Raw genomic sequence first — 27,852 nt, 5'->3', positions numbered from 1 at the left:
ATATATGCATTAGTATACTGTATTGGTGTTTTTCTTTCTGGCTTACTTCACTCTGTATAATGGGCTCCAGTTTCATCCATCTCAGTAGAACCGATTCAAATGTATTTTTTTTAATGGCTGAGTAATATTCCATTGTGTATATGTACCACAGCTTCCTTATCCATTCGTCTGCTGATGGACATCTAGGTTGCTTCCATGTCCTGGCTATTGTAAACAGTGCTGCGATGAACATTGGGGTACACGCGTCTCTTTCAATTCTGGTTTCCTCAGTGTATATGCCCAGCAGTGGGATTGCTGGGTCATATGGCAGTTCTATTCCCAGTTTTTTAAGGAATCTCCACACTGTTCTCCATAGTGGCTGTACTAGTTTGCATTCCCACCAACAGTGTAAGAGGGTTCCCTTTTCTCCACACCCTCTCCAGCATTTATTGCTTGTAGACTTTTGGATAGCAGCCATTCTGACTGGTGTGAAATGATACCTCATTGTGGTTTTGATTTGCATTTCTCTAATAATGAGTGATGTTGAGCATCTTTTCATGTGTTTGTTAGCCATCTGTATGTCTTCTTTGGAGAAATGTCTGTTTAGTTCTTTGGCCCATTTTTTGATTGGGTCGTTTATTTTTCGGGAATACAGCTGCAGAAGTTGCTTATATATTTTTGAGATTAATTGTTTGTCTGTTGCTTCATTTGCTATTATTTTCTCCCATTCTGAAGGCTGTCTTTTCACCTTGTTTATAGTTTCCTTTGTTGTGCAAAAGCTTTTAATTTTAATTAGGTCCCATTTGTTTATTTTTGCTTTTATTTCCAATATTCTGGGAGGTGGGTCATGGAGGATCCTGCTGTGATTTATGTCGGAGAGTGTTTTGCCTATGTTTTTCTCTAGGAGTTTTATTGTTTCTGGTCTTACGTTTAGATCTTTAATCCATTTTGAGTTTATTTTTGTGTACGGTGTTAGGAAGTGTTCTAGTTTCATTCTTTTACAAGTGGTTGACCAGTTTTCCCAGCACCACTTGTTAAAGAGATTGTCTTTTCTCCATTGTATATTCTTGCCTCCTTTGTCGAAGATAAGGTGTCCATAGGTGCGTGGGTTTATCTCTGGGCTTTCTATTTTGTTCCATTGATCTATATTTCTATCTTTGTGCCAATACCATACTGTCTTGATGACTGTGGCTTTGTAGTAGAGCCTGAAGTCAGGCAGGTTGATTCCTCCAGTTCCATTCTTCTTCCTCAAGATTGCTTTGGCTATTCGAGGTTTCTTATATTTCCATACAAATTGTGAGATGATTTGTTCTAGTTCTGTGAAAAATACCATTGGTAGCTTGATAGGGATTGCATTGAATCTGTAGATTTCTTTGGGTAGAATACTCATTTTCACTATATTAATTCTTCCAATCCATGAACACGGTATATTTCTCCATCTGTTTGTGTCCTCTTTGATTTCTTTCATCAGTGTTTTATAGTTTTCTATATATAAGTCTTTTGTTTCTTTAGGTAGATATATTCCTAAGTATTTTATTCTTTTTGATGCAGTGGTGAATGGTATTGTTTCCTTAATTTCTCTTTCTGTTTTCTCAATATTGGAGTATAGGAATGCAAGGGATTTCTGTGTGTTAATTTTATATCCTGCAACTTTACTATATTCATTGATCAACTCTAGTAATTTTCTAGTAGAGTCTTTAGGGTTTTCTATGTAGAGGATCATGTCATCTGCAAACAGTGAGAGTTTTACTTCTTCTTTTCCTATCTGTATTCCTTTTATTTCTTTTTCAGCTCTGATTGCTGTGGCCAAAACTTCCAAAACTATGTTGAATAGTAGTGGTGAAAGTGGGCATCCTTGCCTTGTTCCTGACTTTAGGGGAAATGCTTTCAATTTTTCACCATTGAGGATAATGTTTGCTGTGGGTTTGTCATATATAGCTTTTATTATGTTGAGATATGTTCCTTCTATTCCTGCTTTCTGGAGGGTTTTAATCATAAATGGATGCTGAATTTTGTCAAAGGCTTTTTCTGCATCTATTGAGATAACCATATGGTTTTTTTCTTTCAATTTGTTAATGTGATGTATTACATTGATTGATTTGCGGATGTTAAAAAAACCTTGCATTCCTGGGATAAAGCCCACTTGATCATGATGTATGATCTTTTTAATATGATGTTGGATTCTGTTTGCTAGAATTTTATTAAGGATTTTTGCATCTATGTTCATCAGTGATATTGGCCTGTAGTTTTCCTTTTTTGTGACATCTTTGTCTGGTTTTGGAATTAGGGTGATGGTGGCCTCATAGAATGAGTTTGGAAGTTTACCATCTTCTGCAATTTTCTGGAAGAGTTTGAGTAGGATAGGTGTTAGCTCTTCTCTAAATTTTTGGTAGAATTCCGCTGTGAAGCCGTCTGGTCCTGGGCTTTTGTTTGCTGGAAGATTTCTGATTACAGTTTCGATTTCCGTGCTTGTGATGGGTCTGTTAAGATCTTCTATTTCTTCCTGGTTCAGTTTTGGAAAGTTATACTTTTCTAAGAATTTGTCCATTTCTTCCAAGTTGTCCATTTTATTGGCATATAGCTGTTGGTAGTAGTCTCTTATGATCCTTTGTATTTCTGTGGAGTCTGTTGTGATCTCTCCATTTTCATTTCTAATTTTGTTGATCTGATTCTTCTCCCTTTGTTTCTTGATGAGTCTGGCTAATGGCTTATCAATTTTGTTTATCTTCTCGAAAAACCAGCTTTTAGTTTTGTTGATTTTTGCTATGGTCTCTTTTGTTTCTTTTGCATTTATTTCTGCCCTAATTTTTAAGATTTCTTTCCTTCTACTGACCCTAGGGTTTTTCATTTCTTCCTTCTCTAGTTGCTTTAGGTGTAGAGTTAGTTGATTTATTTGATTTTTTTCTTGCTTCTTGAGGTACGCCTGTATTGCTATGAACCTTCCCCTTAGTATTGCTTTTATGCCCATTTTTATTCACACTGTCATCATCTTTGACTACTAGTTAGTTACCCATAGTCCATTTTTTGCTTGCAGTCAGATTAGTCTTTTGAAAATGTGCCAGGTAATTCTAGTCCATCCTTCTCAAAGTAAATTCCTAAGTCTCTTATCTCTGACATCATCCTTACCATTCTCATTCTTTCTTTCTCTGTTGCAGCCACACTGACCATACAAAGGCCTCTTTGCAGACCTTTCTCTTAAAAACTAAAATAGTAAGCATGAGCTCTTCACAGGACTTTTGCATTTTCTTTTCTCATTGCTTTGGTAATTCTGTAGATATCCACATGGCTTGATTCTACACTTCATTTAGGATTTTGCTTATGACACTTTATCAGAGAAGTCTTCCCTGACAACTCTGCATAGATTAGTACTCCTTTGCTAACCATCAATGATTATTTCCCTGCTTAATTTTTATAGCACCAATCTGGCTTTTTTTTTTTTATACTTTTTATTTTCTGCTTCCTTCTGCTACAGTGTATGCCTCAGCTTCATGAAAGCAGGAACAACATTTTCCTTACCTTATTGTTGTATCTTCTACCTAAAATTATGTCTTCTTCTATACATATTTGTTGAATTGAATTAAATAAATGAAAAGGGCTTATGTATTTATCTGATTACATAAAAGAATTGTTGTCATTGTTCAGTCACTAAGTTGTATCCAACTCGTTGTGACCCCATAGACTGCAGCACTCTAGGCTTCCCTGTCCTTTACTATCTCCCAGAGTTTGCTCAAATTCGTGTCCATTGAGTTGGTGACGCTCCCTAACCATCTCATCCTCTGCTGCCCTCTTCTCCTTTTGTGTTGTCTTTCCCAGCATCAGGGTAAAAGAATAAATACCTTTTTATTTAGATTAATGTTCACCTGTTTTATTTTTAAATAATCATCTGTTATATGAGTAGTATATATAATAAAGTTCCATTTTTATTTTATCAACTAATAACAAGTTAATGGTTAACTGTCACTTAACTTTATCTCCCTTGTTGGAAGATGCAAGTTAATTATTAAAGCAAATAGTCTGATGAGAGGCCATCTTATTCATCATGTTTAGACTATTTCATGAAAAACTTTTAAGTTATTTTTGTTTTGTTTTATTTGCCAAAATATGAATTTGAAGAAAACTTAGAGGTAATTTGATGTATTCAGTATTTCTGTTGTGGTTAATAAGAATTTGATGGATTGTCTTAACCATTAACGGAATGTGCCTGCTAGTGTAACTGGAAGTCTAGTGATGGGCGGCTTATCAGTTGTCTTGTTAGGAAAGAGATGCTGCGCTCAAACTTGATCATTGAGGGCGTTTCATACGAGGCTCTTTAGAAGATTTCTGAGCATTGTTAAAGGAAATCAAAACTTGAAGAGATGAGAGGAATGTATGTTTAAAACACAACTCAAATAGAAAGATACTTTAAGTATAAGAGAAGTATACCTGACTAGAGTGTGGCCTTTAATAAAGGAATATAATGTATTGCCCTGAAGGGGTGAAGCCAGGGAGATGAATGTCCCAGACTTCATTTTCTTCATATCCTTTAATTTCCTGCTGGAGTCTCCAACTAGTCAAACACACTGGAAGCACAGAAATAGGATGGGGAAGGTTGGAAAATAGATCATTACAGACAGCAAAACATATCCAGTAAATTGGACTTCAGGGTTAGCTTGTCTTAAATCTCAATTATGTATGTCTTCAGAGACCAGATTTTTCTCTCTCTCTCTACTGCTACCTACAGTTATGCTTTTGTGCTGTAGCTATTATTCTTTGTGGTCACAGAGTTGCTGGGCCGACTTGGTGCTATAAGCCTTCACATCCATGTAGAGAGAGCTCTTTTCTCCCAATTATTGAAGAAGATCCCTTCCCTCCAGTTTGACTGGTCAGCTTAGGTCTTGGTCTCCTTTGAACTTAATGTGAAAATTTTGATGCTCTCTCTCTGACAACAACAACAATACACGTAAATGATAGATCTTGTTGTCCATAAGGAACTAAATGGGTAATGAAGATCAACTACTTTATGATGCACCTGTACTAATTAAAATAATTTCCCACAATTTACAGTTTGCTTAGTATATGATGCATGTTATTGATATATATATATATATTTCATATATATATATAGAGAGAGAGAGAGATAGAAGAGGTTCTTTAAAAACATTTCTAGCAATCCATTTCATTGTGGGCTGCTCTAAGTGTGGGTAAGAACTCTTTTTACTGCATAGCAATTTCTCTCTGTAACATTCATTGCTGTTATTTGGCTTAGTTACTTTCAGAGTAGATAATACAATGAAATAGTTTTTTCTAGCTTCCCAGATTATGTTTCCAAATGTGTTTATTCACCCCTTATATAGCACTTCTTGCAAATTATGTATTCAGTTACCACACAAAAGTAACATCATATAGTTTAAATTTCAGAGCTTGCATTTTACAGATTTATAACTACAAATTATCTTGGAGTAGGAAGTGGCAACCCACTCCGTATTCTTGCCTTGAAAATTCTATGGACAGAGGATCCTGGTATACAGTCCATGAGGTCACGAAGAGTCAGACACGACTGAGAGACTAAGGAACTAACTATAAATTATCCAAGAATAAATCTCTTTTAAAAATAACTTTCCTTGACAAAATGAAAGCAAATATCATAATTAAAAAATATTTTCAAGCAATCTTAGTTAAAACATTAAAACAAAATTGGATATCCTTCTGTCCTCTTCTGATCAATGTTTTGTCTTATCTGTTCTATTCTTACTCTGTAATTGAATTTGACATGAATTCAGTTAAGTGAAGAATTATGGCAGTTTCCAGATAGTTAAAAGATGAATAAGATAGTATCCTTTTTTAGTATCAGGAAAGAAAGGTATGTAAATAACAGTTATAAGGTAGAAGGAATAAATACTTCATACTTATAGGTAAAGGTAACATGCTATTGAAAAGAACATTCATTTTATGCCTGGTAGGATTTTGTGTGGCAAATAAAAAAGCACAATTGTAGAAAAATGTGTCCTGAAGATAAATTTTAGAATTAAAAAAAGCTACCCAACAGTATTAATTGCTATGAAAAACAAAGTAACTTTTTTTTTTTTTAAGTAATGTTAAAGGCCTGATGCTTCTAAGCATATCTTTTAATTAGGTGGAGAAGTTAGAAGCTTGTTTCCAGATTATTCATTAGTTCCTCAAATGAATATGTTCATAATGGTCAATCTGGTTTTATATCGCTTTAGTGTTTTTATAAACATATGACAACTTTTATAGGCTAAAATGTGATGTCTCAGACAGGTTCTAACTATTGCTCTATTATTTTAATTTTATCCCCCATCCCTGATTACGGAGAAGGCAGTGGCAACCCACTCACTCCAGTACTCTTGCCTGGAAAATCCCATGGACAGAGGAGCCTGGTAGGCTGCAGTCCATGGGGTCACACAGAGTGGGACACGACTGAGCAACTTCACTTTCACTTTTCACTCTCATGCATTGGAGAAGGAAATGGCAACCCACTCCATTATTCTTGCCTGGAGAATCCCAGAGACATCGAGGCCTGGTGGGCTGCCGTCTATGGGGTTGCACAGAGTCGGACACGACTGACACGACTTAGCAGCAGCAGCATCCCTGATTAAAATAGTTTAGAATTTTAAAGTAGTATTTTTTTTTGTATTAAAGTTCCTTTAAAATGAGTGACCAGTCTGCTTTTTTGTAACTCAAATGTTTATTTATCTTTGTCTCCCTCCCCCTTGTAATAAGTTATTTTTTTAGGATTATTTCTTCCATCTTACAAAGTTTTCATCTAAAATTATACTCTAAGGCTTGGTTTGAATTTTGTCAAACTGTTGCTGATCTCACTGTCAGTGTTTTGTCACATAGCCTACCAATGCAAAATCATTGCTAGCCTGCTAGCCTTATACTTCAAATTAGTTAAATGTTAACCTTCTCAGTAAAATCTCTTCAAACCACCTTTCCATACATTTTCCATTCACTTCTTGTTCTTTTTTCATATTTTTCATACACTTGTTATATTTATCATGTTTCATGTTTTACCTTTCTAAGTTTATTGTATGTCCTTGTCTTCTCTTTTATTAGAATATAAGTTTTTTATTTTTATTTTTTCCAGTTTTGTGTTTTGTTAACTACTCTTTCCACAATGCCAAGAAGCCTACCTGGCCGCCATGTATATTTCCTGAATAGTAAATGAAAAGCATTGAGCTTAAATTTCTACTTTCTTTCTTTAGTCATCAAGAGTTCATATAACTAGAGCTGTCCTGGAGCAATTTTTATCATTTGCAAAATACCTTGATGGTTTATCTCATGGAGCACCTTTGCTGAAGCAGCTTTGTGATCACATTTTATTCAACCCAGCCATCTGGATACATACACCTGCAAAGGTATACTGTTTAATTTCAGTTATTTTATTTTAATATTGTAAATTATAAATTATAGTTATTGGATCTAAAATGTTGAGTAGAAAACGTTGACATTTTTTGATTTATGTTATAGTCAGTCTGAAGCAATCATATTAGGCAGTATTAAAATCAAAAAGGTAAATTCTCAAATATTAAAATAAGTGGAACTATAGTTAAAAATTGTGTTTTTTTAATGAGGTGATGAGAAAGTTCTGGAACTAGATAATGGTGATAGTTGCTAAAAAAAATGTCAAAGCTTTATTTTTTACCCTATTAAAGGTGAAACCCACTTAAATTTAAGACCAAAATTTGATAGGTAAAACTATAAAACTTATAGGAGAAATTGTTGAAAGATATCTTTATGGTTTGGTGATAGCTAAAAGTTTCTTAAGTAAGACCTGCCAAACCTTTCTTTTTAGGGGGTTAATTAATGCATTTGATAATATCAAAATTAAGGATTTTGTTAAAAGATCTCCATAGATGATGTTAATAAATAAATGATAGATTAGAAGGTGTTTTACAATGTCAAACTATTGGGATAAGAGAGAAACATTGAATATGAGCCCCAATTTAGATATTAGTATTGCATAAATGTTAAGTTTACTGAGTGGAGGAATCGTATTATGTTCTATGTGGGAGAATGGCCTTATTTTTAGGAGATTCACATTGAAATATTTGGTGGTGAAGTGTCTGAATGCCAGCAACCTCCTTTCAAACGTTTCATCGAGAAAAGTTCTATCAAAATTATTTATACATCTATATGTATAATATAATAGGAATAAATGAAGCAGATGTGGAATAATATTAACAGTTGGTAAATCTTTTATGATAGTTACATAACTATTTTGTTTGAAAATTTTCAAAATAAAAAGTTGGAGGAAATAGTGATTAATAACGTTCAGAATGTAAAAGGAACTCTTGAAAATTCAGTGCTGAAAACATTAAAATATTAGGCTTGATGTAATGAATGCATTCTGAAGTCATTAAATAATGACTTATAACCTTTTGAAGAAAGAAAATCTGATACAATGATTGTTAAGATTAGGAAAAGAGAAAATACCAGATAACTAATTATATCACAATAATTATCATCATTGTGACTGGAAAATTCCTTCTATTTGAGCATAGATTTTTTTATCATGATATCATGATATGTAAAAGTATTTATTTTAAAAGAAATTTGTTCGTAATTTTTTAGATATCAGCATAACATTTTTATTATTTTGCATACCTGAATTTAGCTCTCTCTTATACTAGTAGAAATCAAGGGACCTTTTGAGCTGCCTTTTATAGTTTTCAAGTCTCCCACATAACTTTAGAGTCCTATTTTTTATGGTTTGTCATTATAATTATTGTGGTAAAACTCAAACCTGGTGTCTGTTCATTCTTTAAACAGGGTGGTTAAACATGTCATCTTTATATTTACATGTTAGATTCTGACACTGTGACAATAGGTTAAGAAAATTTGAAATTGCATGAACTTTTAGGGTCTATGACAACAATGTATAATTTTTCTAAATATGATATAGCTGACTGATATTCTGTCCCTTTCAACTGCTACACTGTACTTTGATTAAGGGGTTTAGTCTAACTGGCTTTATAAATAATTTGATTTCCCTATCAGATGTAATTTCAGTGGAATTATTTAATTAATTAAAATTATTTTATATTTAAGAGCTATTAGATTACCTTTAGCAAAATAAATTTTATTAGAATGTGGTGATTGCAGATTATCTTTACAATATAAATAGCACTTTATAAATAATTATTTTTAACCTCAGATGATTCTCAGCCTTTAATGATTTACATTTAAATTAGAATGTATATTTTTAATGTAAACACTTGAGGGATTTTAACTTTATTTTAATGCTTTGTTAATATTCTGTACTAGGTTCAGCTTTCCCTATATACTTATTTGTCTGCTGAATTTATTGGAACTGCTACCATTTACACCACCATACGCAGAGTAGGAACAGTATTACAGCTTATGCATACACTAAAATATTACTACTGGGTCATTAATCCTGCTGACAGTAGTGGCATTACACCCAAAGGTTTAGGTAAGTACAGTATTTACCTATGTAAGTTGTGCATGGTGATGAAATTGGGAAAACAGTTGGGTGAAGAAATATTGGGAAAACTTTGATTTGAGAGGAAAAGGGAATTTATTAAGTTAATAAAAATAGGGACTGGAAAAGGTCAGTTTTCATTCCAATCCCAGAGAAAGGCAATGCCAAAAAATGCTCAAACTACCACACAATTGCACTCATCTCACACGCTAGTAAAATAATGCTCAAAATTCTCCAAGCCAGGCTTCAGCAATACGTGAACCATGAACTTCCAGATGTTCAAGCTGGTTTTAGAAAAGGCAGAGGAACCAGAGATTAAATTGCCAACATCCAATGGATCATCGAAAAACCAAGAGAGTTCCAGAAAAACATCTATTTCTGCTTTATTGACTATGCCAAAGCCTTTGACTGTGTGGATCACAATAAACTGTGGAAAATTCTTCAAGAGATGGGAATACCAGACCATCTGACCTGTCTCTTGAGAAACCTGTATGCAGGTCAGGAAGCAACAGTTAGAACTGGACATGGAACAACAGACTGGTTCCAAATAGGAGAAGGAGTACGTCAAGGCTGTATATTGTCACCCTGCTTATTTAACTTATATGCAGAGTACATCATGAGAAACGCTGGGCTGGAAGAAACACAAGCTGGAGTCAAGATTGCCGGGAGAAATATCAATAACCTCAGATATGCAGATGCCACCACCGTTATGGCAGAAAGTGAAGAAGAACTAAAGAGCCTCTTGATGAAAGTGAAAGAGGAGAGTGAAAAAGTTGGCTTAAAGCTCAACATTCAGAAGACTAAGATTATGGCATCTGGTCCCATCACTTCATGGGAAATAGATGGGGAAACAGTGGAAACAGTGTCAGACTTTATTTTTTGGGGCTCCAAAATCACTGCAGATGGTGATTGCAGCCATGAAATTAAAAGACGCTTACTCCTTGGAAGGAAGGTTACCACCAACCTAGATAGCATTTTGAAAAGCAGAGACATTACTCTGCCAACAAAGGTCCGTCTTGTCAAGGCTATGGTTTTTCCAGTTGTCATGTATGGATGTGAGAGTTGGACAGTAAAGAAAGCTGAGCGCCGAAGAATTGATGCTTTTGAACTGTTGTGTTGGAGAAGACTCTTGAGAGTCCCTTGGACTTCAAGGAGATCCAATCAGTCCATCCTAAAGGAGGTCAGTCCTGGGTGTTCATTGGAAGGACTGATGTTGAAGCTGAAACTCCAATACTTTGGCCACGTCATGCGAAGAGTGGACTCATTGGAAAAGACCCTAATGCTGGAAAGGTTTGGGGGTAGGCGGAGAAGGGAACGACAGAGGATGAGATGGTTGGATGGCATCACCGACTCAATGTGGACATGTGTTTGGGTAAACTCTGGGAGTTGGTGATGGACAGGGAGGCCTGGCGTCCTGCGATTCATTGGGTCACAAAGAGTCGGATACGACTGAGCAACTGAACTGAACTGTATCCATGTAAAGACATGATGTTATAATTTATCAGTGAATAGTAATATAATTTAAAACAATAATTTTTCCCCCAAATCTGACATTAGTAAGCAATTTGAAATCACCAAAATCTGAAAATTTATATTCTCTATTGTTGAAACTGTACAGAATTACTACTAATTTATATTATAATTGCAATGTATATACTTAAATTTTCCATAATATCACAACATAATTTCCTTAAGCTTATTATTAAATAATAATAATGAAGGAGATTTTTTTTTTTCTATTTTATACTAGATGGTCCCCGGCCATCACAGAAAGAAATTATATCACTGCGGGCATTTATGTTACTTTTCCTGAAACAGCTTATACTAAAGGTAAAACAGTTTTACATAATTCATAATTGCAGTATATTAAGTGAAAAGAATTTTTGCCATAGTTTAAATCAATATTGTAAAATCAGTAATAACTACCTTCAATTCATGAATTACTTTCAGTGTTCTATAAATCTTAGTATTAACTCTTATTGAACTTCACTTTGCATTAAACTTTGCATTAAATATTTTCTGAAAGCTTCCATAGTGAGGCATGTAGCAAAAATGAACGAGGAACATGTGCATGAAAATTGAACGTGAAGATTTTATTCTAGAAAATGATCTGTGTTTCTGTTTTAGAAGTCATATGTTATATATAGATATATAGAAAATAAAAATAAAATACACAGTAACTGATATTGTTAAGTCTTACTATAATTTGCATTATTTTAAGAAAAGAGTGTGGGATTAGAAAATAGTGATTGAATATACTTAGATGAAGAAAATAGAATAATTTTTGACAGTGAATTCAATCAAATATTAGCAAGTTTAGAAGAATAAATATACTTTTCTAAGTATTTACCTATTTAACTTGATATAGCGTATGGTTTATGAAGTATCTGAGTATTATAATTAAAGCATCACTGCTTTTAATAGTTTATATTTTATTTTAAAATGATTAATTTGATGTATGTCTTTAATTAAAGTTTTAATTTTATATTTAAATATATATATATTTTAAATTAGGATCGAGGGGTCAAGGAAGATGAACTTCAGAGTATATTAAATTACCTGCTTACAATGCATGAGGTAGGATATGGTCTGGGTCTTCCATTTTAATAATTCTATTCAATGCATTAAAAAACATTTATAATTGAATAAATATTTATGATCCATATTATGCAGGATGAAAATATTCATGATGTGTTACAGTTACTAGTGGCTTTAATGTCAGAACATCCAGCATCAATGATACCAGCATTTGATCAAAGAAATGGAATAAGGTATGAATACAAGTATTATTAGTAGACTTTAATTGAGTACAGGTATGCTTCCCAGAATAGTCCTACTATTCAATTAACTTTTGAGTATATATAGAAAAATCTTACACATAAGAAGGAAATAGATGGAGAAAACTGTCATTAATCCTCCTAATACTCAGGAAACTGATGAAATGTATAGAAAACGGGTCTCAAGTCTCAAAAAAGAGTAATTATATTGTTGCTGTAGTAAAGATATTTCAAGTAGTTGAAAGAGCAAATTTTTTGACAAAAAGACGAGAGGGCGTGTTATATTTCAGCTAAAGAGAGCTCTAGAAAATTTTATGAGCTTAGGCTCAAGAGGTAGAGTGTGGCCAGGTTGAAAGATCCATTTAATGGTAAGAACTTTAAATTTTTTTCTGTTGGTGATGAAAACTAAACAATTTTGAATATAGAAATGACTTGCTGATTTCTATTTTTCCAAGGAGCAATGTGGAAAATGAGTTGGAAAGGGATAAAACTAATGTAGCAAGACCAGTAGAGATATTATTTTATTAATAAGTATTAGGGATGATGAGCTAGGACAATGGCAGTGTGATGGGAATGATGGGGATCAAATGTTTTTAAATAAGAATCTAAAACCAAATAATTTGAAAACTTTAGTTATGTTGATTGTAAAGTAATTGTGTAGATATTAGTAAAACAGTTTCTTGGTTAATATTCTTAAGTACTTTAAACCTATAACCTAGTCTCTTAGGGATTCTCTCATTTTTCTGGAGTCTGAGTTATTTGTATAAATAAGAAATCTAGGTTATGCCATGTGTAACTCAGTGAGCTTTCACAGGTTATAAAAAGATTTTGGAAATAATTAATAACTGTCAAGAGATTATATTATTAGTGCTTCTTTTACTTGGTCATTTGTATCAGCAAATAACAACTTTATAATCTTGAAGGATTTTCTTTTCAAGTTAAAGAAGGCATCACTTTATTTCTATGTGGAAATCCAGCTTATGACATCACTCTTACCATTGAGTTTACAACCCATGGAGTTGCTAATCTATTTGAATAATAGGAATATACATTTCATTAGTAACAGCTTCAAGTATATTTTAGTGTGAGGTTGAACTCTGTGAAATTGCTGAAGCTTAAGTGATTCTACCAAATAATAGCAATTTCATATGGTAAAATCATGTTGCTCATAGTTTATACCAGCTGAACATGTCACATTGTTTGTTACCAGGATGTTAAAAACAATCACAAAGATGAAAAATCTGCTACTTTAGTTTTTCATTTTAAAAAGAATGTGGAGAATGTAGGTTCTGGTTTAAAATATGGAAAAAATAGACATATTAGATATAAAATTTTAAATTCTATACCCTAGAAAATAGGAACTAAAGGGGTAACAGTTATGTATGGGGAATTTTTTGATTAATTATAATTCATACATGCTAAGAAGTGAACACAAAGATTGCACTTAATTTAATACTGATAATATTAAACTGGGCTTAAAGAAAACCTTGTGGTAATACAACACTGAACTGAACATCAAAAAATGTAATATTTTTGTATCTCAAAATCTTTAAAGAAAAGAATAGACAGTTTCTTTTTTACATCATTTTCTGGCTGAATATAGTAGGCTGGAGCAAATTAACTAGAATTCACCTAACTATCTTATATTGTAAGAAAGCAGTCATTAACTTAATCGTTAGTAAATTTCCTATTCATTCTTCATATTATTTTTTAAATAACTACTTGGTTGTAAAAAAAATCCTATGTAGCATAGATGTCTGATGGCCTTAGATCTTTCATGTTTCAAATGTTAAATCATAATTTATGTTGATCTCAGGTGTATTTATACTTTTTTATCCCTTGAACTCGAAGTTATTCTTAGAGAATAGGAATTCTATGAGAGTTTCTGATTACATATTTGAGTAGAGTCACATTTTTATGCTGTGAGGTTTTGCTTTTGTTTTCAAGATTATTTTTGCTATTGAATGTTCTTTTTATGATTCCTTGAATATTTCTTTTTTTTTTTTTTTTGACATGTATAACTTTTCTATGGGCTTCCCAGTTGACTCAGTGGTAAAGAATCCACCTGCTAATGCATCTGACGCAGGTTCGATCCCTGGGTCAGAAAGATACCCTGAAGTAGGAAGTGGCAACTCACTCCAGTGTTCTTTTCTGGGAAATCTCATGGACAGAGGAACCTGGCAGGCTGCATACAGTCCATGGGGTCACAAAAGAGTTGGACAGGACTTAGTGACTAAAACAACAATGACAAAATAATAACTTTTCTGTTCTCATACGTGTCTTTTTCTTTTATTCATTACTGATGTTGGTCCTTAATTCTGAAAGTATATTTCAGTGTAAATTTACTTTCATTTAAGAACTTGAATGGTAAGACCTGGAGTGGCAACCCACTCCATTATTCTTGCCTGGAGAATCCCATGGACAGAGGAACCTGTCAGGCTACAGTCCATGGGGTCGCAAAGAGTTGGACACAACTGAGTGACTAATGCTAATAACTTGAGGCTTTTCTAAAAAACTATCTTCCGAAGGAAGTAATCACTCTTCTCATCATCTATTCTTCAGTAGAGTAATAAAAAAGTACTATCAACAATGTATTATTTTGTTTTTAATAGTATAAGCTACTGTTAAACATAAAATAGATTTTATTAACTTTCAGTTATTTGTTTTTCTCTGTTATTGTCCCTGAAATGATAGGAAAATTATACTTTGCAAACAGTCGGGTCAGACAGGACTGAGCAACTAAGTATGCACACACCTTACAGAAAAAATATTTATATTTTTGAAAAAAAATGAGATAAAATTTCTGAAGTATATAATAAGCATTATAATTAATATGACCCTGCTATTATATAGGATTTGAAGTGACTGTAAGTTAGGTCATGTATTAGTTTGCTGTAGAAACACATTTGCCTAGGAACCAAGAATTGAAACTCTTTGAGGAAATAAGTTTGCTTTTTCTGCTGCTTCCTATATAGCTGCTTTATTCTTCTGTATATAGACTCACCTCTGTGAACAGAGCAAGGCTGTCCTACAGTTTCTGTTCTAAACCATTCCCTAATTCAAGAGCCCGACAAAGATTAGCTATTGTTTCTCGGAACTTATTCCAAATTCTCAGAAAAGAAAAATACTTGAGCAGGTATGTACTCCCATGGTCCAATTAGCCACAACCAGGAAAAAAGGTCATTAAGTACAAATGTCAGGGGAAATTCTAATAGAAGAAGAAATGTGGCTTAACTGAGCATGAGTCTTAAAATTGAAAATTACATTCAGTGTGCTGGGAGGCATTACTTATGAACAACCAATTGCTTCGTCCTTTTAAGTATGTATTTGAAGTTCAAATATAAAGAAAACTTATGTGCTAGTTTTCAAATTTTTTCAAAGAATTTAAAATTCTGAGATATTTTATGTTTTATACATTTATAATTTCCTTGTAAAGTATACAGTGCTTATATTTTTAATATTCAAAAGTGCTCAAAAGATCATTTATTTCTATATATTTTAGGGTAATCTACAAATTATTGGCCTCTAAAAGTGAAAGTATTTGGGTTCAAGCTCTGAAGGTTCTGGGATATTTTCTGAAGCATTTAGGTCACAAGTAAGTTGATGTTTTCCATAATGAATTATAGAAATATCTACTGAAATTCTGTTTTTACTGGTTTAGTAACCCATAAATTTGATTGGAATGGTGTTACAATGAAAAGTAATAACTTCTTGTGGTAAAAGGAAAAACATTTTGTAAAAGAATCTTTTTTAACAGAAGTTTATCACACTTAAGTAATTTACTTTATCCCTGTTGCATGCTGGAAAGAAACTATTGTTGTTTTAAGGATAACATAACATATTTCATCAAATAAAATAAAGGACATGAGGATATGATTTCAATGAAAGCTTTCTTAACACAGGGAAATATGTATATTGAGGTGTTGCTGACAGCTAAGTCAATATTTAATATGTTTGTATTCTTTTCTACCTCTGAGGCTTATTGTGATTTGAAGATCCTACAGTATTCCTTTTTTCCCCAAAGTCCAGAGTTTACCTTTAATCCTGTGCATGAATAGTCTTATATAAATCCATTTTATATACAAATGAGCCCAAATACTGCCATTTAGTAATGATGGTTAGGGTTCCTCTCAGAATTTTTGAATTGGTAATTTTTTTTTGGTATTTTGAATTGCGGAGAGTGATCAATAACACTAATGAAAATTTCACAACATTCAGATAAAACATGTCTAACATGCTAAATAGCCTAGAAAAGTAAATATTATTTTCATTTTGGTACCAAATCAGTAGTTAAGAGAGAATAGTGATGTTACAGATCTAGAGAATAGTTCAACAAAGCCAGGATTGTAGAAAAGAGTAATGTGTACTTGAGAAACTGTAAGTTTACTAGGTGATAGAATACCAGGAGTGAGAGCATATTCAGTTTTATCTTGAAGATATATGGCTCACTCATTTCACTTTGGTTAAGTAAAGGAAACTGATTGAGAATAATTAATAAAGGCTTCTTTCCTATATGCAACTTCTTAAAAATTGTAAAGAAACGCATTTTAAAACATAGAAATGTGGAAAAGATAAGCAGAACTAACCAGTACATGAAGAATAGTCACTGGAAAATATTGCTCTGAAGTACACAATAAATATAGTTAAAAATTTTACCGTAAGTTTAAAAAGTAAGAAAGAATTTCTTGTGAGAAAGGGAAGCTCCAAAGCAGAATTTCACGAAGTTAGAAGAAATGATAGAATAACTTTGAAATGTTGAATCATGAGCTAACAAAATTTTGAAACAAATTAGAAGGAAAAACTGTCACACAAAAATGAAATTGGAAGATGCTCAAGGAAGAGAAACTCTGGATAGCACAGTAAGATACACAGAAGATAAAAATGAAAACAAAGCAAATAATGCGCATGGATGAATATAAAAGAGTTCAGAATGATTAAAGAGGAAATGATTGATACAGAGGCATAGAAATTCCAAAAACATAAATGGCATAAATAGAGTTTCCAAATAAGAAAAGCAGAACAATGTAACTAAACACGTGTTTTTAAAGCTATAATTCAGTGAGGTTCTAATATAGATCTTGCCATCCATATTAAAGGATATATGCTGTGTACCAAGAAAATTTTTCTTGAAATGGTCTGTAGGAATGTATACTATTGGATTTAAATATAATTTTTTTAAAGTTCTGTTTTCAACATTCACAAGTTTCAGGAAAAAAAAAAAGTTACTCTGAGCTTAGGCTTTTCTATGACAACCATCAGTAGAAAATGTAAAGCAGTAACCATCAGGTACTCAAGTAAAGAAAATGGAAGCCACAGTATCCTTTACATAAAACTGTGCTGCCAAACAGTTTTTAACCGTGTAAGGAACTGTTTTTTCTGAATAATTCTTGAGAAAATTACTGGGGTTAAGTTCAGCCAATTAGTACTGACTGGACAGACTATAGCCAAGTACTACTGATGAACACGGAATTAATTTAATGGTAAAACTAAGACTAAAACAGATGTTTGAATTAGAGGTAACAGACTGGAATTTCCTTTTTGTGTGCCCTAACAAGGTAGAAATTCTACTATTATAATGAATTGAGAAAGGACGAGGAAAAGAAGGAAAGTAGACAAAGTTCAAAGAGTCAAAGGATATCCATGGAAGCTGACAGTGGAAGTGTAGGCCTATTGAATGAACTTTGATGGTTTAGGAGAGAGGAAAATTTGAGTAAATATGCTGATTTTATCATTGTCCATCATTGGGAAATACATGAACTGCCTAAACACACAGAGGACTTCTTATTCCTTTATAACAACAAACATGAGCAGTTAAAACTGTAATGCTCATCAAGACTTCCCTGGTTGTCCAGTGGTTGAGACTGTGTTTCCAATGCAGGGGGCACAGGTTTGATCCCTGGTTGGGAAACAAAGATCCCAAATGCCATGCAGCCAAGAAAAAGAAAAGAAAAAATGAAAAAAAGAAAACTGTAATTCTGTCAATATATTAAAAAATACTGTATAAGTAAAACTGAGAACAATGCATATAATGGATGTTTTTAAAAAATCTGTAAAATTCAAGAAGCATAAAATGTGGCATGTATGTGCTAAGTCGTTTCAGTCGTGTCCGACTCTTTGTGACCCCATGCACCATAGCCCACCAGGCTCCTCTGACCATGAGAGTCTCTAGGCAAGAATTCAAGTGTGGGTTGCCATGCCTTCTTTGAGGGGATCTTCCCAATCCAGGAATCGAATCCGCATATCTTAATGTCTCTTGCATTGGTGGCATGTTCTTTACCACTAGTGCCACCTGGGAAACCCAAAACTGTAATACATAAATACAAATGAAAAAAATCAGGAATCATGATCTTATTATTGGACAAGTTAGAATTCAAGCCAAAAAACAATAAACAATATAAACAAAGATACTTTGTAATATTAAAAGTTGAAACTTTGATGAAACAAATTACTGGAGAAATAATCACTAATAATTTAAAACATTGAAACAAACTCTAATTCACCCCAGTCCATAAAAAGGCAAAAAGGAGAGTAATGTAAATAATAAAGTAAACCTAATTAATATAGCTTGAAGTCAGTACCATATTAATAAAAGACTGTAACTGCAAATGCTGATGGAACATGCATGAAAATTTGACACAGTGTGAAAGTGAAACTATTAGTCTCTCAGTCATGTCCGACTCTTTGCAACCCCATCAACTGTAGTCGGCCAGGCTCCTCTGTCCATGCTATTCTCCAGGCAAGAATACTGGAGTGGGTTGCCATCCCTTTTCCAGGGATCTTTCCAACCCAAGGATCAAACTCTGGTCGGCTGCATTGCAGGCAGATTCTTTATCATCTGAGCCACCAGGGAGGCCCAACATGGTAGGGTGTAGTAGGCATCAAAGAAAAAATCCAAAACAGATAAAAGAGTCAAGATATTCTTGTTAACATGCAACAAAATTGAAACTAGGAATAAAATAAAAAACAAAGTTTCTTCTTCCTAGACATTTAAAATTTATTAAACAACTTTTGTGTCAAAGAGAAAGCACACACTAAAATTGCAGAATTTTTAGAAAACGACTTCAAAATCCCATTGAATACAGCTAAAGAAGTGATTACAGGAATATCATAGCTATGGAACAATAGAAAAGAAATACAGGATAAAAGAAAGTATAAAAGTTAGATAAGGAATTACAATAAATGGAAATAATAAATTAGAAAGTAGGAATTAAAGATTTAAAAGACAGATAATCATTTAAAAATCTGATTTTTAAAAATTGTAATAGAAATGGCTAGCTAACTATTAAGCAGTGCAAGAAAGGGCAAACATACTGAATGTACAAAATCAGTGATAATTTTCTTAATTAGTATAGAAACTGAGGAAGTTAAAAGAATCTTACATGATGAGCTTTCTCTAGAAACTGATAAAACAACCCAGTAGAAAAATAGGCAAAGATATATGTAAGTGAACAATTTATAGAGGAAAATACATGCGGCACATCAGTATTTGAAAGGAGGTGAATTCTACCTATAGTAGAATATATATATGTATATATGTGTATATATATATATATATATATATAATTCTACCTCTAGTAGGGAAAATGTCTAAAACTAAGCACATTGTTCATGTATTAGATGGATAGAAATCTCAAAATTCGGCATCCTTCTCTGTTAGCAAGGTCATGAGAAGAGCAAGCATCTCACACATTACTAACTAGAGCATAAACTAGTATAACCTCATATGGAGTGCAGTTTATTTTCTTCAATGTCTGTCAAAATTACAAATACATGTACTTTTTAACCTAACAATTCATCAGTTGCAGGCATGTGAAATGATAGCTATTCAGAGTTATTCACTTTTTCTTTGTTTATAATAGTAAATGTTAGGATAAATCTTAAATCTCTATTAATGGAATTTGTTAATAAATAAGTTATAGTTCATTTATTAAATAGAATACTATGTAGTTATAAAACCAATGAGATGAGTCTCTACATACAGATATAATAACTATTGTTAAAACATTAAAAATAAATAGTAAAGATGGATGTGTATTATTAATAGATGCTATTTTTGTTTAAAGAAGAGAACATGAGAACATAGTACTTATTTTATTTGCAGTGAGAAAGTCTAGTTGAATTCATAAGAAATCAAGAACAGTGGTTTCTAATGAGGAGTTGGTAGAAATGAAGGTATATGTAGATTATGTTAATATTTTAATCATGTTAATGTTAGTTATAGAAACAATTTTTCAGGAACAAATTGCTTGAAAAACTGCAAATATTGAATGTAAAAAGCACCTTTAAAATCTTGAAAGAATTTTCAGGAATTACATTATTAATGGAGTTGGATTAAGTAGAATCAATGACTGATTAGTTAAAATGAGTTATCTATTGGAGAATGATGGAGCAGAAGGACTAGGCTTAAATACTTACCTACACAGGTTAAATAATTCCTATCAATGTGATTATGAAGTTAAATTTAGTAGTAGAAAGAAAAAAACACTTAAAGCATATACAGCTTGATGGTTAATAGATATAATTGATTCATAATATACATGTAGTTCATTGGCTCTCAAGTTAGACTGCCTAGGTTTGGATCTTACCTTAGCCATGTGTTTTCTGAGTGATTTTAGAAACATCTTGAATCTCAGCTTTTATCCCTATAAATGAATAAAATCATACCGCTTCCCTCATTGACCTTTATCATTAAAATATATACTATATAATAAATATAAAGAGTTCACAGCATATTGCTACATGGTAATTTGAATAGTTAACAAAAAGGTTAATTATTTAAAGTGCAGTTTTGATAAAAGTAGAATATTTCTTCCTTATGATATCTTACATACCTGACACCAAATATAAATATGAAACACTGGTAGTATTCAAATAGAAATGAGATGTTTCTACTATAATCTAATCATTACTAGCATTTCAGGATTTGAAACAAAACACTATTAGTAGTAGGAAATAGGTGCCATAATTAATATACCTAAAATCCTAAGAGAGACATCTTTAAAACTGTTAAAAAATATCGCCCAAAGTCAGCATCTCATTTGTGTATGGGGGAATCATTCTATAGGGAAGCTAAATTGTGTCTGTGGGTGAAACTAAACTGAAGTCTAGGTGGGGTCATCTCTACTAGCACTGAGTTTACAATTTCTATTAGTACCTAGGACACAGCTTGGGAGATAATCCATATACTTTGTCAGCTGAACTAGAGATAGGTTGGGCATCTCATAAAAATTGAGAAGTCTGTTCCAAATAATAAATGTAGCTACTCCCACTGCTCGAGGGATGGACTTATTGGCTAACTTCCAAAAAATAGTGAAATCTGATTGAGTTTTTCACTATTGAATAAGATTAACATCACCAGTCATATGTCATTTTGATAGCATGTATTCCCTGATGTGATATGATGAGAAGGGCACTTCATCTCTGTGGTATTCTTCTAAGAAACAAATAACATCAGTTTAATTATGAGAAAGCATCATATGCCTCCCAGATGAGCGACATTCTATAGAATACTTCACCAGTACTCTTCAAAACTGTTAAAAGACATGAAACACAATGGATGAGGACCTGCTAAAGACCAGAAAGGTCTAAATGTACAGTGGTATTCTGGATTGGATATTAAACAGGAAAAAAAAAAGTCATGGTGAAATCTAAATAAAATCTGTAGTTAATAATATTATACTTGTGTTCATTCTTAGTTTTGGCATATGTACCATGATTAGGTATGTTAACATATGGGAAAGCTGGGTAAGTAATATAAGGGACCTCTCTGTACTATCCTCTCAACTTTTCTGTAAATCTTAAGAACTTTCAAAATAAAAAGACATAGAAAATTGAGTAACCTTCTCTTTGATATGTGCTTGAATAGAAAGCCAAACTGGTCCTTCATGAAGATGGCTTAATTTCAGGACAGAATTCTGACAAATGGTTCAACTAGATGATCAAAATGCACAATGTTGTACCATAGTAAAACTATGACAATTTCAGCTTAAAATTTTTAAAGTACATGTTACTGAATATTTACTGTGGAAATAAAAGTTTCTGAACCAAGTATGTTTGTCTAATGTCTTAAACTTCAAACACTTTAGCTTCTAGATGAATTCTAAAAGATAATTTCACTCTAAAATGTACTATTGGTAGTTAAATGAATCAAAATGCTCTTTGTTGTTCATTCTAGCAATTGCCTGTTACATATTGACAGTTGTTTAACCAAATAGCGTCTTTCTTTTTTGGACTCGTTGAAATCAGTCCAGTTTATTGTCTGTTAGTAAAAAGTAGTGGTGCAGATTCTGGGGAAAAGCTTTCTTCTCATCTACTCTAAACTCCAAGCTGTTTGGCTCTCTTCTACCAAAATGCTGGCTCTTGTAGGTACTTTCAGTTCAGTTCAGTCGCTCAGTCGTGTCCGACTCTTTGTGACCCCATGAATTGCAGCACACCAGGCCTCTCTGTCCATCACCAACTCCCAGAGTCTACCCAAACCCATGTCCATTGAGTCGGTGATGCCATCCAACCATCTCATCCTCTGTCGTCCCCTTCTCCTCCAGCCCTCAATCCTACCCAGCATTAGGGCCTTTTCCAATGACTCCACTCTTTGCATGAGGTGGCCAAAGTATTGGAGTTTCAGCTTCAACATCAGTCCTTCCAATGAACACCCAGGATTGATCTCCTTTAGGATGGATTGATTGGATCTCCTTGCAGCCCAAGGGACTCTCAAGAGCTTTCTCCAACACCACAGTTCAAAAGCATCAATTCTGCGGCACTCAGCTTTCTTTACCATCCAACTCTCACATCCGTACATGACCACTGGAAAAACCATAGCCTTGACTAGATGGACTTTTGTTGGCAAAGTAATGTCTCTGCTTTTAAATATGCTATCTAGGTTGGCCATAACCTTCCCTCCAAGGAGTAAGTGTCTTTTAATTTCATGGCTGCAATCACCATCAGCAGTGATTTTGGAGCCCAGAAAAATAAAGTCTGACACTGTTTCCACTGTTTCCCCATCTATTTCCCATGAAGTGATGGGACCAGATGCCACGATCTTAGTTTTCTGAACGTTGAGCTTTAAGCCAACTTTTTCACTCTCCTCTTTCACTTTCATCAAGAGGCTCTTTAGTTCTTCTTCGCTTTCTGCCGTAAGGGTGGTGTCATCTGCATATCTGAGGTTATTGATATTTCTCCCGGCAATCTTGATTCCAGCTTGTGTTTCTTCCAGCCCAGCGTTTCTCATGATGTACTCTGCATATAAGTTAAATAAGCAGGGTGACAATATACAGCCTTGACGTACTCCTTTTCCTATTTGGAACCAGTCTGTTGTTCCATATCCACTTCTAACTGTTGCTTCCTGACCTCCATACAGATTTTTCAAGAGGCAGGTCAGGTGATCTGGTATTCCCTTCTCTTTCAGAATTTTCCACAGTTTGTTGTGACCCACACAATCAAAGGCTTTGGCATAGTCAATAAAGCAGAAATAGAGGTTTTTCTGGAACTCTCTTGTTTTCTCAATGATACAGCGGATGTTGGCAATTTGATCTCTGGTTCCTCTGCCTTTTCTGAAACCAGCTTGAACATCTGGAAGTTCATGGTTCAAATATTGCTGAAGCCTGGCTTGGAGAATTTTGAGCATTACTTTACTAGCGTGTGAGATGAGTGCAATTGTGCAGTAGTTTGAGCATTCTTTGGCATTGCCTTTCTTTGGGATTGGAATGAAAACTGACCATTTCCAGACCTGTGGCCACTGCTGTTTTCCAAATTTGCTGACATATTGAGTGCGGCACTTTCACAGCATCATCTTTTAGGATTTGAAATAGCTCAACTGGAATTCCATCACGTCCACTAGCTTTGTTCGTAGTGATGGTCCCTAAGGCCCACTTGACTTCGCATTCCAGGATGTCTGGCTCTAGGTGAGTGTGAGTGATCACACCATCGTGATTATCTGGGTCGTGAAGATCTTTTTTGTACAGTTCTTCTGTGTATTCTTGCCACCTCGTCTTAATATCTTCTGCTTCTGTTAGGTCCCTACCATTTCTGTCCTTTATTGAGCCCATCTTTGCATGAAATGTTCCCTTGGTATCTCTAATTTTCTTGAAGCGATCTCTATAGTCTTTCCCATTCTATTGTTTTCCTCTATTTCTTTGCACTGGTCACTGAGGAGGGCTTTCTTATCTCTCCTTGCTATTCGTTGAAACTCTACATTCAAATGGATGTATCTTTCCTTTTCTTCTTTGCTTTTCACTTCTCTTTTCACAGCTATTTGTAAGGCCTCCTCAGACAGCCATTTTGCTTTTTTGCATTTCTTTTTCTTGGGGGTGGTCTTGATCAACACCCTCTTCCAACAATACAAGAGAAGACTCTACACATGGACTTCACCAGATGGCCAACACCAAAATCAGATTGATTATATTCTTTGCAGCCAAAAATGGAGAAGCTGTATATAGTCAGCAAAAACATGACTGGGAGCTGACTGTGGCTCAGATCATGAACTCCTTATTGCCAAATTCAGACTTAAATTGAAGAAAGTGGGGATAACCACTAGACCATTCAGGTATGACCTAAATCAAATCCCTTATGATTATACAGTGGAAGTGAGAAATAGATTTATGGGACTAGATCTGATAGACAGAGTACCTGATGAACTATGCATGGAGGTTTGTGAAAATTGGACAACCAAATGCCAAAGGATGAAACTGGAATTCTGTCTTACGAATTAGATAAAATTAACTCAAAATGAAAAGTAAAAATTAACTCAAAATGGATTAAGGACTTGAACATTACACCAGAAAACATAGGAGGTAAGCTCCTTGACATCAGTCTTGGCAGTGGTTTTATGGATTTGACAACAAAAGCAAAACTAAACAATTGTATCAATCTAAAAAATTTCTGCCCAGCAAAGAAAAATCAACAATATGAGAAAGAAATCTACTGCATGGGAGAAATATTTGCAAATCATATCATTGATAAGATATTAATACATAAAATATATAAAGACTTCATAAACTTAGGAGCTAACAAACAACCGTATTTAGAAATAGAAGGTGTGCGTAGACATTTTTCCAAGGAAGACATGCAACAGGTACATGAAAATGTGCTCAATATCCCTAATGCAAATCTAAGCCATACCTATTAGAATGACTGTTATCAAAAAGGTAAGAGATGCAAAGAAAACAATCCATGTGCACTGTTGGTGTGAATATAAATCTATGCATGCACTATGGAAAACCTTATGGAGATTCTTCAAAAAATTAAAAGTAGAAGTGCCATATCCAGTGATGTCACTTCTGGGAATCTATATCCAATGGGATTAACATCGGAATCTCAAAGAGATTTCTGTACCGTCATTTTCATTACAATATTATTTACAAATAGGACATGGAAACAACCTAAGTGTTCATCTATGGATGAATAGATAAAGAAAATGTGGACACTTAGGTTGTATATTTTTCTGTTTTTTATGTATAAAATGGAATATTACCCAGGCATAAAAATAAGGCAGTCCTGTTATATGGCACACCTTGGATGGATCTTGAGGGCGCTATATAAATGAAATAAGTCAGACAGAGAAAGGCAAATACTCTGTTATCTCACTTGTATGTGGAATCTGTAGAAACCAAACTCATAGAAATTGAGAACAGATGGGGGCTTCCCACAGCCTGCAGGGTAGAGACTAGGAGAAATGAGTGGATGAGGTCAAAAGGTACAAGCTTCCAGTTGTAAGATAAATGAGGTCTGGGGATGAAGTGTACAGTATGGTGACTATAGTTAACAATACTGTATTGTATATTTGAAACTTGCTAAGAGACTAGATTTCACCATAAGAAAATGCTTTCATCACAAGGTTTGTGAAATTGCTAGATGAAGTAAATAGCACACTTCTAAATAACCCCTGGGTATAAAAAGAAATCACAATGAAAAATATAAGATAATTTGGTTTGAATAAAAGCAGAACCACAACACTATCCTCATGCATTACTGATGGGAATGTAAAGTTCTCCAGTCACATTTCAAGAAGGGTTTCTAATTTCTTAAAAAATGTAGCATGTAACATACAACCTGAAGTCTGTTTCCGTCTTAAAGTTAAGCAGGTTTAAGATGTGAGTTCCCCGAATATATACCCTAGTAAAGCCTTTCTGAACTGAATGCATCAGTTCAGTTCAGTTCAGTTCAGTTGCTCAGTCGTGTCCAACTCTTTGCGACCCCATGAACTGCAGCACGCCAGGCCTCTCTGTCCATCACCAACTCCCAGAGTCTATCCAAACCCATGTCCATCGAGTCGGTGATGCCATCCAACCATCTCATCCTCTGTCATCCCCTTCTCCTCCCGCCCCCAATCCTACCCAGCATTAGAGTCTTTTCCAATGAGTCAACTCTTTGCATGAGGTGGCCAAAGTATTGGAGTTTCAGCTTCAACATCAGTCCTTCTAATGAACACCCAGGATTGATCTCTTTTAGGATGGATTGATTGGATCTCCTTGCAGTCCAAGGGACTCTCAAGAGTCTTCTCCAACACCACGGTTCAAAAGCATCAATTCTGTGGCGCTCAGCTTTCTTTACCATCCAACTCTCACATCCATACGTGACCACTGGAAAAACCATAGCCTTGACTAGATGGACTTTTGTTGGCAAAGTAATGTCTCTGCTTTTAAATATGCTATCTAGGTTGGTCATAACCTTCCTTCCAAGGAGTAAGTGTCTTTTAATTTCATGGCTGCAATCACCATCAGCAGTGATTTTGGAGCCCCAAAAAAATAAAGTCTGACACTGTTTCCACTGTTTCCCCATCTATTTCCCATGAAGTGATGGGACCAGATGCCACGATCTTAGTGTTCTGAACGTTGAGCTTTAAGCCAACTTTTTCACTCTCCTCTTTCACTTTCATCAAGAGGCTCTTTAGTTCTTCTTCACTTTCTGCCATAAGGGTGGTGTCATCTGCATATCTGAGGTTATTGATATTTCTCCCGGCAATCTTTATTCCAGCTTGTGTTTCTTCCAGCCCAGCATTTCTCATGATGTACTCTGCATATAAGTTAAATAAGCAGGGTGACAATATACAGCCTTGACGTACTCCTTTTCCTATTTGGAACCAGTCTGTTGTTCCATGTCCTGTATGCAGGTCAGGGAGCAACAGTTAGAACTGAATGCATAGGGTTGGGTCTTTCATTAGATGTCCTGTAGGAAAAAAAATTATGTGATTTATAGGGCAGTGTACCCACTTTGTGCCTGAAATGATGAATGCCATTTTTAGCTTTATCGTGACTGCTGTGAAGCAGCATTTATTCGTGAGCATTGTTTTAAAGGATACCGCAAGAGGAAGCTGCCTCATCTCTTCCCTGGTGTAAACACAATATTCTTCAAGTCCCCCCAAGAGCTGGAATTAAAGCTCTTGTATAAACATTTACACTCTAGGAGATAATCAAGAGAGCATGCATTTCTTTAGTAGTTGAAATTGTAGTGTCATAGTTAAGAGATTGCCCTAAATTTCAGATAGCCTAATTTAACCAGTTCTGTGTATCAGAAAGATATATCAAGGGATATATATTGGCATTTGTGTTTTCCTGCCTGGGGATGAATGAAAGTGGCAAACTGCCTTTCCTTAGATGTGGCTTGAGTTGGAAGAGACCAAAGTCTCCCCCTTGGCAATCCTGAAATATCCATTTGTCC

At 34.2% G+C, this 27,852-nt stretch overlaps 1 protein-coding gene across 5 annotated transcripts in view; it reads left to right on the top strand.

Moving 5' to 3' along the window:
* NBEA (neurobeachin) overlaps positions 1–27,852 on the top strand; it is a 650,396-nt gene that overhangs the window by 161,170 nt on the left and 461,374 nt on the right. For all 5 annotated transcript variants that reach the window (XM_081551831.1, XM_081551834.1, XM_081551833.1 and 2 more), the window contains 6 exons: positions 7,185–7,337; positions 9,247–9,415; positions 11,175–11,254; positions 11,939–12,001; positions 12,098–12,195; positions 15,704–15,796. In XM_081551831.1, coding sequence (XP_081407957.1) covers positions 7,185–7,337; positions 9,247–9,415; positions 11,175–11,254; positions 11,939–12,001; positions 12,098–12,195; positions 15,704–15,796 — 656 coding nt within the window. The remainder of the gene's footprint in view (positions 1–7,184; positions 7,338–9,246; positions 9,416–11,174; positions 11,255–11,938; positions 12,002–12,097; positions 12,196–15,703; positions 15,797–27,852) is intronic.

This window comes from Giraffa tippelskirchi, chromosome 12, assembly GCF_054371585.1.
Source record: "Giraffa tippelskirchi isolate mGirTip1 chromosome 12, T2T-mGirTip1v1.2.pri, whole genome shotgun sequence".
In the NCBI taxonomy this organism is placed as follows: domain Eukaryota; kingdom Metazoa; phylum Chordata; class Mammalia; order Artiodactyla; family Giraffidae; genus Giraffa; species Giraffa tippelskirchi.
This window is presented reverse-complemented; position numbering and strand designations above follow the sequence as displayed.